This window comes from Copidosoma floridanum, unplaced genomic scaffold (assembly GCF_036245765.1).
Source record: "Copidosoma floridanum isolate Cflo_tuat_1 unplaced genomic scaffold, Cflo_Japanese_pri ptg000005l, whole genome shotgun sequence".
NCBI lineage: Eukaryota > Metazoa > Arthropoda > Insecta > Hymenoptera > Encyrtidae > Copidosoma > Copidosoma floridanum.
The window spans coordinates 10,863,083-10,875,539 of record NW_028321882.1 but is presented as its reverse complement, the minus strand read 5'-3'; the positions used below and the strand labels follow the sequence as shown (position 1 = coordinate 10,875,539).

The 12,457-nt window shown below is 31.4% G+C and overlaps 1 protein-coding gene across 2 annotated transcripts in view; it reads left to right on the top strand.

The window, feature by feature from the left end:
• The window catches only part of mRpL14 (mitochondrial ribosomal protein L14), a 28,551-nt gene extending 17,187 nt beyond the window's left edge, over positions 1-11,364 (top strand). For both annotated transcript variants that reach the window (XM_089598118.1, XM_014360960.2), the window contains one exon: positions 10,975-11,364. In XM_089598118.1, coding sequence (XP_089454244.1) covers positions 10,975-11,228 — 254 coding nt within the window. In that variant the 3' untranslated portion in view covers positions 11,229-11,364. The remainder of the gene's footprint in view (positions 1-10,974) is intronic.
• Positions 11,365-12,457: the final 1,093 nt, after the last annotated feature.

Below are 12,457 nucleotides of genomic sequence, written 5' to 3'. Positions count from 1 at the left end.
CTTGAATGATTAAAGACATAATTCAAAACCATTTCCAACCTGTGTTGCCTGTTCATTTTTTCACTTTCTGGCCCTCACACTGTGAACACTGCTATTGAATATTTTAACTGCGGATATTCATTAAAACTCGGGAGTTTGTTGATCTTTGGATCCAATCAAAAGGTAGCGTTTTGGTCATCACACCCCAAAAACCTAAGGTTAATGGCACTACATATAATATAGTTGTTAAACTGTAATATTAAAAAAATTAATTTGCAGTGCTCGTTTCGCTAAGAGACTAGCTTAAAGTACTGCTGAAGCTATAACTTGAAGTATGACTCAGAGTATAGCTAAATGTCGGTATCGGTAACAGTATGATTCGAAGTATAGGTTACCATATGGCTAAAAGTACGGCTTAAAGTATGGCTCAAACTATTGCTATAAAAAAATGCCTAAAAATATGGCTCAAAGTACAGTTGCAAGTATGGCACAATGTCTGGCTAAATAAATGGCTTCAAGTATAGCTCAAAGTCTGATACAATGTCTGATTTAATGGTGGCTAAGTGTACGGCTAAATGTATGGCTAAAAGTATAATAAAAAGTATAGCTCAAAGAATAGCATGATAAGTGACTGAACATATGGCTTAGAGTATGGCTCATTATGGCTTAAAGTATGACTAAGAGTATAGCTCAAACTATGTCTAAAAAAGTACGACTGAGAAAATAACTTCAAGTATGGCACGATGTGTGGCTAAACGTATAGTTAAAAGTATGGCTAAATGTATGGCTTGAAGTATTGCACAAAGTATGGCTCAATGTGTGGCTGAATTCATAGGTAAATATATGAGTAAAGGTATGGCTAAATGTCTGGCTACATGACTGGCATATTGTCTGGCTACATGACTGGCATATTGTCTGGCTATATGTCTGGACTTATAAAGTTAATATACAGAACTGTTAAATCTTTCCTCTAAACTTAATGAATATAGTGTATTTGAAAAATAATTGTATTTATTCAATAGTAAAAAATATATTATTGAACACAATGCTAGACCTCAGACTTCAAACTTTGTCATTTGTTTTCTTTGTATGGGTTAAAAGTAAAATTTTACCTAATGATGATGTAATTATTTTTTATAGCCAAGAAAAATTTTCTGTGCTAATTCGCATAAGTTTTAAGGCACTGAAAGCTGTCTCCGTGCGGGAAACTTTGACCTTCAACCACGAATCATAACTCTCAGGCATGTGAGCTAGATACTGCTAAAAATCAGCAAGAACTAGTTTTATCAGACAGTGATTGTTGCAAGAAAGACACACTATCACAGATTTCCGTGCGGGAAACTTTGACTATGGGCCTTTAGTTCTACTTATGGGACAAATGTTATCTGATAACTTTTCTTGCAAAAAAGGAAAGTATAAAAAAAGTTATGAAACGTTACTGCACAGAAAACTTAGACGTTGGGCTTCAAGACGAACTTATCTAAGATGTCAGTTGTAGCTCTGCTTAAACTTTGCACGAACTAGAGTTGCCTCATCCCTATCGGAGATCTTCACCCAGGAAACTTTAACGATTGGCCTTGAAAAAAGCTCATCAACCATATCAGCTGGGCACTGTTAAAAGTCTTATTTGAGAGATTTTCTTGCAAAGATACATGCTATCAAAGATCTCCGCGCGAAAATTTTTCCCCTTAAATCAAGAGTCAAACTTATAGAAGTGTGAGCTAGGTACTGCTGAAAATAAAAAAGAAATGGTTTCATCAGACTATAATTCGTGCAAAAAAAAATACGTTAGTAAAGATTCCTCGTAAAAATTTTTAACTACAGACCACAAGTCAAGCCTATCAAAGATATTAACTAGGCATAGATAAAACTCTGCACCAACAGGTTTTATCTGACAGTGATTATAGCCAAGTAACATGTTGTCGAAGATCTCCGTGTGGAAAACTTTGACTTTAAACCACGAGTCGGTCTTATTACAGTGTTTATCGCAAAGTAACGAGTTATCGAAGATTTTTGCTCGGGAAACTTTGACGATGGGCTTTGAGTGAAGCTCATCAAACATATCAGCTGGGCACTGTTAAAAATCTTATTTTACAGTTTGTCTTCCAAAGAAACACGTTATCAAAGATCCCCACGCAGAAAACTGTGACGACGAAAATTTTGTAAGGTTACACGTGAAAAACTTGGGGATGTCGTTGGTAGATCTTGGGTAACTTATACTGCAATGAAATTCCCACATTAAAACAATGACGTGTGCATACACGTTGGGTCTACAATCTAGTCAAAAAGTAGTATACTGCCTATCATATTTGGAAAACAAAACTGAGGTGCCAATGGAACCATGACTAAAGGGTAAAATAAAGCTGATACTCAGAGTTATTGAATCATAATGCTTCACACAATTGACATGCTTAGATAAGTATGACAGTTAAAAAATAGAATTAAGTCATAAGCTACTAAAATGAATTAAAAGTAATTAATAGGATACAGGATTTGACATTAAGTATAATCATATAACTATTTACTAAATAACAATAGTTGTAACACTGATGAACCTTAACAATGTCCTTACAATATAAACATAACTCGTCTTCATTATTCTTTCAAAGAAAAGTTGTACGCACAAAAGTATTATCATTAAAATAACGTCCAATGGTGGTACCGTCAAACTTTGTATTTATTAAAAAACAAAAACGACGTTTTAGCTGTTTGGACAATATCCCAGCCCTCATTAGGTACAAAAACCTATGAGTAATAAACAAATTCTTTATAATACAAATTTTGGTAAATACAATAAACGCAAATTTGAAAAAGTGCATAATATACCTCTGACTTTTACAAAAGAAATGTAAAATCGTAATGTAGTCGGAGTTTCAAGTTAAGTTGCTTTTATACTCTGCACATACACAAATGACATAGTATATGGACATAATACCATCAAATAAGAATCGCATGCAGTTGCTTGTGTGACACATGTAAACAGATCGTGTTTTCCTAATACCATAAATAAAAGGGGCCCTCAAACTATGTACATCAAGTTTGTCTCCTTTTGGAGTTGACTTTACGAGAGACTTATAACAATTTTTGAGTTTTTCTGTATCTTGTTGTTTATTAATATTATTATCGAAATATTGGTTATTTAACATTTCGAAAAAAAAGTGTTTTTTATAATTTTGTTCTGTGCCTGAAATTTTTATTTTTTCAATATTGAAGTTGTGCGTAAATTCAATGCTATGTTGTGATAGTACAGATGTATCCTTTTTTCCTTTATGTCTCTTTTATGTTCTGTCATTCTTAATTTTACAGCTCTCGATGTTTGACTGATATAACAGCAGTTGAAATTCGCATATGGTATGTGGTAAACGACATTATTTTTATTGAGTGGCTCGTTTACATCTTTTCCAAGTGAAGAAGATCTAATTTAATTTATTGTTTAAAGTGTATTCAAGACCGATGTGAAGTTTCTTACAAAATTATGTAATAGAACCGTGAAACAAGGAAATATACGGTAATGAGAGTATAACCAGGTAAAATGATTATATCTTTTCATCTATTTTACAACTCATAACTCTTTTTTACGTGTGATTTCGCCAGCGAAATATTCCTAATCAAAAAATCAGAAAGAAATTTTTAGAAATTATAAGTAGGTGAACTCAGTGTCTAGTAAGTTCTTTTCAGATTGATAAATATAGTCATAAAAAAAACTTATCTAAATGCTAGGGACTGATAAAAATACACCAAAACGACTTTCCTATCCGTATCATTGTCTCGACACTGAATTCACCAACTTACAGTTTTTCAAAATTTCTTTCTGATTTTTTGATCACAAATATTCCGCTATCGTAATTACACGTGAAAAATAGTTATGAGTTGAAAAATAAATTGAAAGATATCATCATTTCACCTGGTTACACTCTTATTAGTCTAGATGTAGTTAGTTTTACTTATACTCGTAAAGCCCTAATTATACATGCAATAAAACATTTGTGGAAATTCTTGAATAGTAAAGTCAATGTTTCTCTCCATTAATTTTACACAGAAGTATTTTTAATTTTGAATTCAATTTTTTTCCATTTCAACAACAAATGTTATAAACAAGTTTTTGGCTCTCCAATGGGCAGTCTCTGCAGTCCTGTGCTGTGTGATCTTGTAATGCGTTTGCTTGAAATTTTATGCTTAGAGAAGTTATGTTTTCATGTTCCACTGTATGTGCGGTAGGTGGATGATATTCTCATATTTGTGCCTACTAAATATATTAACCATACTAAAAACAATTTTAATAGCTATTGTCCGGAATAACAGTAAATGTTGAGACATGCAACAACAACAACATTAGTTTCTTAGATTTGAGAATTATCATTCAACATGATAAAACAGTTCAGGCCGATACTTGAATTTTCTCTCCCACCATATAATACAACATAAAATAGGTGTCATTAACACATTAGTAGACTTTTCTATTAATTTAGCAGACACTTCATTTCATAACGATAAATTAAAATTAGTAAATGAATTTTCACTAGCTAACAACTATCCTCAAAAGTTTATTGATAAATTTTTAAACAAAAGAATACATACCTTTTAAAATATAAACATGATTGGCAATTTCAATAGAAACAATAATAATTATTAACTAATTTTATCATTGACGTATATTCCCAGGTTGCACGGTCCTATTAAATATTTTTGAAAGAAGCTTCAAATTGGTCTTGTATATAGTTAAAACAATAAATTGAATTCAATCTTTTCTCACTTAAAAAAAATGTAACAGAGCCACTCGGTAAAAATAATGTCGTTTATCACATACCATGTGCGAATTGCAACTACTGTTATGTCAGTCTATTATCGAAAGCTGTAAAATTAAGAATGAGAGAACATAAAAGAGACATACAGAAAAAAAGGATACATCTGTACTATCACAACATAGCATTAAATTTACGCTTAACTTCAATATTGATAAAATAAAAATTTTAGACACAGTACAAAATTACAAAAAGCCCCTTTTTTAAAAATGTTAGGTATACATTATTTTAATAATAATATTAATAAACAACAAGATTTAGAAAAACTCAAAAATTGTTATAAGTCTCTTGTTAAGTCAATTCTGAAAAGAGACAAACTTGATGTACATAGTTTGAGGGCCCCTTTTATTTACAGTATTAGGAAAACATGATCTGTTTACATATGTCACACAAGCAACTGCTTGAGATTCTTATTCGATGGTATTATGTCCGTATACTATGTCATTTGTGTATGTGCAGGGTATAAAAGCAACTTAACTTGAAACTCTGACTACGTTACAATTTTACATCTCTTTTGTAAGAGTCAGAGGTATATTATGCTCTTTTCTTAATTTGCGTTTATTGTATTTCCCAACATTTGTATTATAAAGAATTTTTTCATTACTCATAGATTTGTGTACCTGATGAGGGCTGGGACATTGTCCAAATGGCTGAAACGTCGTTTTTGTTTTTTAATAAATACAATATTTGACGGTACCACCATTGGACGTTATTTTAATTACTAACCAACTGTCATTGGACGGCTTATTTCATTAAAAGTGGTATAAGTTGCAAAACATAGTTATTTGTCTTAGAAAAACTTGATCCTATGTCTGGGAATCGGCAATTATTGACACAGGAAAAGGTTTAGGATAACACAGGATCTACAAATAGTAGGTTTTGGAAACTGGACGAGGAAGTGGTGGTGGAGTTGACATTCAAGCTTACTGTACCTAGAAGCAATAACAGAAATAAAATAGTTAGAGGAGTTTAAATGTGAAATCTGTTTTTTATCAGCAAATGATTAATCTTAATTATTATAGCATTGATTCTGCTAACAATAATGTTGATGCATAATTGACATGTCTTTGTAAAGAATAGTCAGCTTATCTATTTGATTAGGAATAATTGTGATTACTCATATTAATGAACCTGATTGACTATTCTTTCGGCTATGTGTAGTTGGAAAGTTGTGAAGCCCATTATTTATTGGGTAATTACGATGAGCACTTTTTCATACTAGATGTTTTTTTTTTTATTATTACTTAGACCTGGATCTATCATACCAGACAATAATGCCAATGTGCTATGCTACTATTAACTTAACTAGAATAATCTTACATCGCGCCCATTGGTAGTCAAGAATGATGGATGCACTCAACATAGCCCTTTCTGATTCCATTTCTGTACATCGATTAAGCTATATTCATTAGCTGTAGTGAACTGCACCGCACAGAAGGCAAAACTGCCGTTTTTTGTGTCGAAATAAAATAGTGGCCGCTGTGATAGGCTGATTAAGATGATTGTTTTAGAGCTTAAAGCTCAAACAACCCAGAATATAGAAAAAGTGGTTCGAAGTGGAAAAAAAAAATTTAGAGGTTAAAAACTACCCCTTAACGCACTCCTAATCACTATATCTTTATGATATCATAATCATTCAATCAGACAAACACACATTTTTTACAAAAAATTATACACCTAATGATTTTTTGGGTCGCTGATAACGAATATGACGTCAGAATTTTGAAATTAAAAATGGCGGATCAAATATGGCGGCCGAAAACGTCAAAATGCTTTAAAAATTTGAGAAAACGTGGCCATAGGAGTTTTTTAGGTTGCTCAACACGAATCTGGTATCGAAATTACATAATTCAAAATGGCTAATCTAATATGGCGGCCAGCAAACTGATACTTGTTAAGAACTAACAAGTTCTTGGCTACAGAAGTTTTTGAATTCGCTGAACACGAACCTGGAATTTTAACGTTAAACGAAAGAATACAGGATTTCATATGATTATTAATATATTAATGAAAATTCACATAAAGTCCATTACGTGATCAAACAATATAGACAGATTTTGAAAATAATCATAGCAATTATTGTTGCTTGATGTTTGTAAGCCTAAGACTAGATTAATATATTATTAAAGAATATCATTGTTTACCGGGGAAACGTTTTCTACTATTAAATACGAACAATTACTTACGACCCTATGTATTTTTACTCTTACAAATACTGCTTGTTTAAACTAGATTACGGATTATTTAAGCAACTCTACAAGTTTAGGATGTTAAAGCATAGATATGTAGCAGATTTGTGTCAAAAACTTGTAACATTTTCACTTAAATATTCTAATTGTATATGTCTTTACATAAGATTCAAAAATTCGGATTTTAAGCAATAAGTTCTAATTATTCACAGCTACGTCATAATATACATTTCTTACAAAGTTAGCTTCTACTCTTTGGCTTCAATGGAAAGTGTTTTTTTTTCTTTAGGTAAATAACAGTCACATGTTTAGATTAATGTTAAAAGACTGATTTTCGTTCATTCAATTTCCTTCTAGTCATTCTCAGCTTCTGCTAACTCGTCTTCTATCTTATGGTAATTTGAATTTTCTCTACAGCCAAATAATATTGCCATATTAAGTGACAGATGTGATGGAGTTAAATAAATAGCTTATTACCTTAAAACGTTTTATTTTAGAAATTTTTATTGGAATTTCTGAATTTCTTACTAAAATAAATAGAGTGAATTTTCTTATAGATTCCAAAAACAAAACTATAATTTAGTATTGGCGTTAAAATAAAACAAACGTGACAGCAAGTAAGTACATGTACATTTTTAATTTGTGATAAATGAATTAAAGCAGTTTTGGAGTCATATTTTTGAAAGGATTTTGCAAACTTACTATAAAGCAGTTATTACTTATTCCTCTCATAGTAACAGTTTTGTTAGATTTTCGATCACTTTGAGATATGCATACATTTTATTTTTATCGCATGATCGTAGCAATATATTTAATTCGAATTTGAAAATTCTTCTTTATTTTAGAAATTTTACAAATGGTTGGACTCAGATATTTTGAATTACATAAAAATATACTATATATCGTTAAAAAAACTTACGTCCTCACTAAGAATTTTTTAGCTTTCGTCAACATCTAGTTACCTCACGGAGTCGAGTGTCTGTACTATGACTCATGACTCTGTTAAGATTCTTAAAAGCTACTTTTAGGCACAACTGTTCCACGAAAGTACCTTATATTTTCCCCTACTTAGTAATCTCAGGTAAGATCTCAGGTAATTTCTCATTTCAAAATCTCACCCGAGAAATTTTTTCGAATATAGTTGTTTTTCCTGCATTTTTTAGTATTTTTTAGCAAAAGTGTCGTATTTTGGACTTAAAAAATTTGGTATCTATTTGTTAAAAAATTAACTAAGTCAAAAAATTTGGAAAATTTTCTGAGTCTGAAATTTATTTATCATGCTTAAAAAAGCTGAAAAATTCCGAAAAAACACTAGTCTTAGAAAAATATCTCAAGGGAGACTTTGACATGATAAATCATCTTAGATCTCATCTGATAATACTAGGTAGGGTCGACAGAGAAAAAAGTGTGACTATGCCTGAATTCTTTTGTTTTTGATGTGAAAATAACTTTATACATGATATAGGGGGGATCCGAATAATACCCATCGAGTGCAATAAACGTGAAGTAAACTTTTATACATGCATTAATCTTATAGCCAGTCCTTCATTTTCAAGTTCATGACTGATATTCTAGATGTGTGTTTGGCGACCACATAGACTCTAAATGACAGATTTCTTTACATTTAAAATATGTATATATTTTTTTTTCATCATGATACGGTATCTGATGTTGTCAATGTTATAATTGTAATGTTAAATTTGTGGTCAGTGACAGAAGAAACCTTTGTCTTAACGTTTTTCACCTCTATGTTGCCTCGGCTTATTGAAATTTGGTAATTCTAATGCTAAATTTGTGTTGTAGAATCTACAAAAATCTGTAAGGCTAAATTTTCTTACTTTTGTCTTACTTTCGACAAGTTTAAACTGTTTTGGCTGCCATATTGGATTCGCCATTTTGAATTTTGTAATCATGACGCAGATCTGATGCCAAATTCGTGTTCAGCAACCTAAGAAACCACCAGGGCTGATATTCTGTTGGTTTTGAACGTGTGTCAACTTTTTTGGACGCCAAATTGAATCCACCATTTTTAATTTTATAATTATAATACAATTCTAATGCCAGATGCGTGTTCAGCGACCTAAAAATTTCCTTCATCCGAGAACTTGTTAGTTTTTAACAAGTATCAGTTTGTTGGCTGCCATATTGGATCAGCCATTTTGAATTATGTAATTTTGATACCAGATTCGTGTTAAGCGACTTAGAAAAACTCTTATGGCCAAATTTTCTTAAATTTCTAAAGCATTTTGACTTCATCGGCCGCCATATTCGATATACCATTTTGAATTTCGTCATATTGATACCAGATTTGTGTTAAGCAACCTAAAAAACTTTAATAGCCACGTTTTCTCAAATTTTTAAAGCGTTTTGACGTTTTCGGCCGCCATATTGGATCCGCCATTTTTAATTTCGAAATTCTGACGTCATATTCGTAATCACTGACCCAAAAAATCAATAGGTGTTTAGTTTTTTGCAAAAAATGTGTGTTTGTCTGATTGAATGATTATGATATTATAAAGATATAGTGATTAGGGGTGCGTGTAGGGGCAGTTTTTAACGTCTAAATTTTTTTTTCCACTTCGGACCACTGTATCTATACTCTGGGGTATTTGAGCTTCAAGGTCCAAAAAGAATCATCTTGATCGGCCTATCACAGCGGCCGCTACTTTATTTCAACACTAAAAACGGCAGTTTTGCCTACTGTGCGCCGCCTGTCAAACTAACTTTTTTCCTAAATCGGCGACTTAAATAATTATTTTCACTAAAATTGTCCATTTTTGGGTCTTGTGCCTATGGTTACTTTAGTTCAGAAAAGCATAAACCGTAACATATTAAAACTTCAGTCCATTTTATTGAGGACCACAATCACAGTGGGTTGGTGTGGGGTCCTTTTAGCAGTATTCATAAATATCAACTTGATAGTCGCACCTTTGACTCGGGAGTCATGAAAGAATTATCTTAACTCTTTTAAGAGATATTTTGATTCAAAGTCTTAAGTGTGTAGTCTATTATGTGCATGTAAACAAAATGTCTGTTAAAACATGGCAGTTAACAATAAGGACGTATTACAGAGTTGGCCGTGATGGTAAAACATTGGATTTTAGTCTCTTATTTTAGAGTGCATATTAAAGGAACCCAGTAGAGCCTCTGCCAGTATACCTGTGAGATGCACTCTGAAGTAAGTAAGTGGGCTGAAACTTTATACCGTCATGGCCAGCGTTTGAGTAACTAAAAATTATCTGAGAGGAGAGAATGGAGATGAATTTATCTACCCTCATTATTCTTCCTCACTAATATTGTAGTAATCTTATATATTGTATTCATGTAAAAACTGCTAACATTTTAGTAGCACAGTATACAACAATCTTAATAGTGTATATAGATCAGCTGATGTGTACTACTGAATAGCGTATAATACGTATTCAATGTACACAAATGTGCAGTACATTAAATATATAATAGGTGAGCAAATCGATTGCCATATGCCGTAGTAGCGTAAAGAAGTTGATTGCATGCCATAATACTTGTCTACCTAAGCACGCAAATTGTATTTTGCTACCAGAAGTATAAGTTGTACTTTTTTTATCTTAGTGCGCAAGTTATATTTTTTTTTGGCTGAACGTATCAGCTAAACTTTTTTTGGTTGTAATTTTAAGCTGTGCTCTTTCTAAAAGGATGTATAGACTGCTTTTTTTATTGTATGGGCCATCAATGTTTTCTTACATGACCACATACGAAAAAATGTAAAACAATACCAGCAAGATACATGTATTTAATACGAAGCTGACAAGAGCACTATTATCCATAAATTACATATTAGATACAGTTATAGGTTAACAAGCTTCTTTGATACGTAAAGTTAGTTTCAGTACATTTGTACGTAATTTATACCGTCAAAAAGTTTTGAAACTAAAAATATTTTTACATAAAAATTACTATAAAATTCATCTATAATCAATAACTTATTTTTATAATAAACTTTCTAAAAATTTTATCTTTTTTAGGAGATAAAATAATGGTTGCTGTCAAAGGAGAGAAAAAAAAAGGAATAATCGTAGGATTGAAACAGAATCAAAAACCAAAAATACCGAAACTTGATACGAACAATTTAGTTCTGATTGACGATAATGGCAATCCTCTTGGAACACGAGTACATGTTCCTATTCCTCATATTCTAAGAACTATCTTAAAAGAAAAAACATGTGTAAAAGGTGCTGATTATACAAAACTTCTAGCAATCGCTACAAACTTTGTTTGATCCCACAATGTATGTATAAAATATCAGAATTCTTGAAAAACGATGGTAAAAAAAAGTTTTGGAAACTTTTAAAATAATTTTTGTATATTGCATAATATGTAGAACTTTGATCACTAAAAATAAAAAATAAACCTTCTACTCGGCAAAATTTATTTTTTAGTTGAAAATGTGCATAACAAACAGCTACTGCAGTGTCTTCTGAGCGATTCAGTTTTTAGAACAATAAAGAGTTTTCATTTAAAAAAGGAACTTTTGTGTGGTTCTTTATCAACTCAAAATTTGTTATCACCTCTTTTGATCCGTACAATCCCATTAAATGTTGAAATATACTAAGTATGTTAGACGGGCTTTGTGGGCTATAAATCATTATGGAAACTTTCACAGTTATCTGATATTTTTCATTTATTTACTTTCCATAATCTTGAATCAGATTAAAATTCTTTCTACTTATCTTTTTTGGGAAGTTCAAACAAGTAAAATATAATCATTTTTAAACATTGTCACAATTTGAACTTACTTCACTTCGTATGTTATCACAATTTGAAGTTTGATTTTTTTCAAAATCCTTACAAATTGGTCACGTGATTAATCTTAACCAATAACACAACGAATAAAGAAGCGTTAGTCACCAGAAAATCGATATTATAAGATAGGACTGGTATCGTAATGGACTGGCTGATAACTGTAAAGCGCTTCTACTAGCCACTATTTGATTTTATCCTCAGTTCATGACGCATGCGTTGTAATTGAAGAAAGAGTTTTTGAGTTATTTGTTTGTTTTCATAATGCCGTTTATTTTAAAATTTACCAAAATAAAAAATTTTCCTAATGGATGGCAGTTTCAAAATGGTGTAGGTAATATACGTTTACTTTTGCCTGGAATAAAAAACAAGTTAAGTAATAAAAGCAAAATAATACTCGTTATGTAATGTGTGACATACTTAATTAACAATAAATGTAAAAATACATACAAGGGATAAAACAGTCGTTACAGTGATTTAAATCGTGCTAAATGCATCCATCAATCGGAAAAGAATTAATAACTCGAAAAATTACAATTTCTGTGCACCCGGTATTCTGTTAAATATTTTTGCTGTATGATACTTTTAATTGTATGAAGGTTATCGAGGGTGTAATACAAAGAAGCAAAGTACTTATGAGACTGCATTTTTTGAAAAGGTGATATTTTTAGATTGCGGATGAATCTTAATAAAACTGAAAATCTTTAT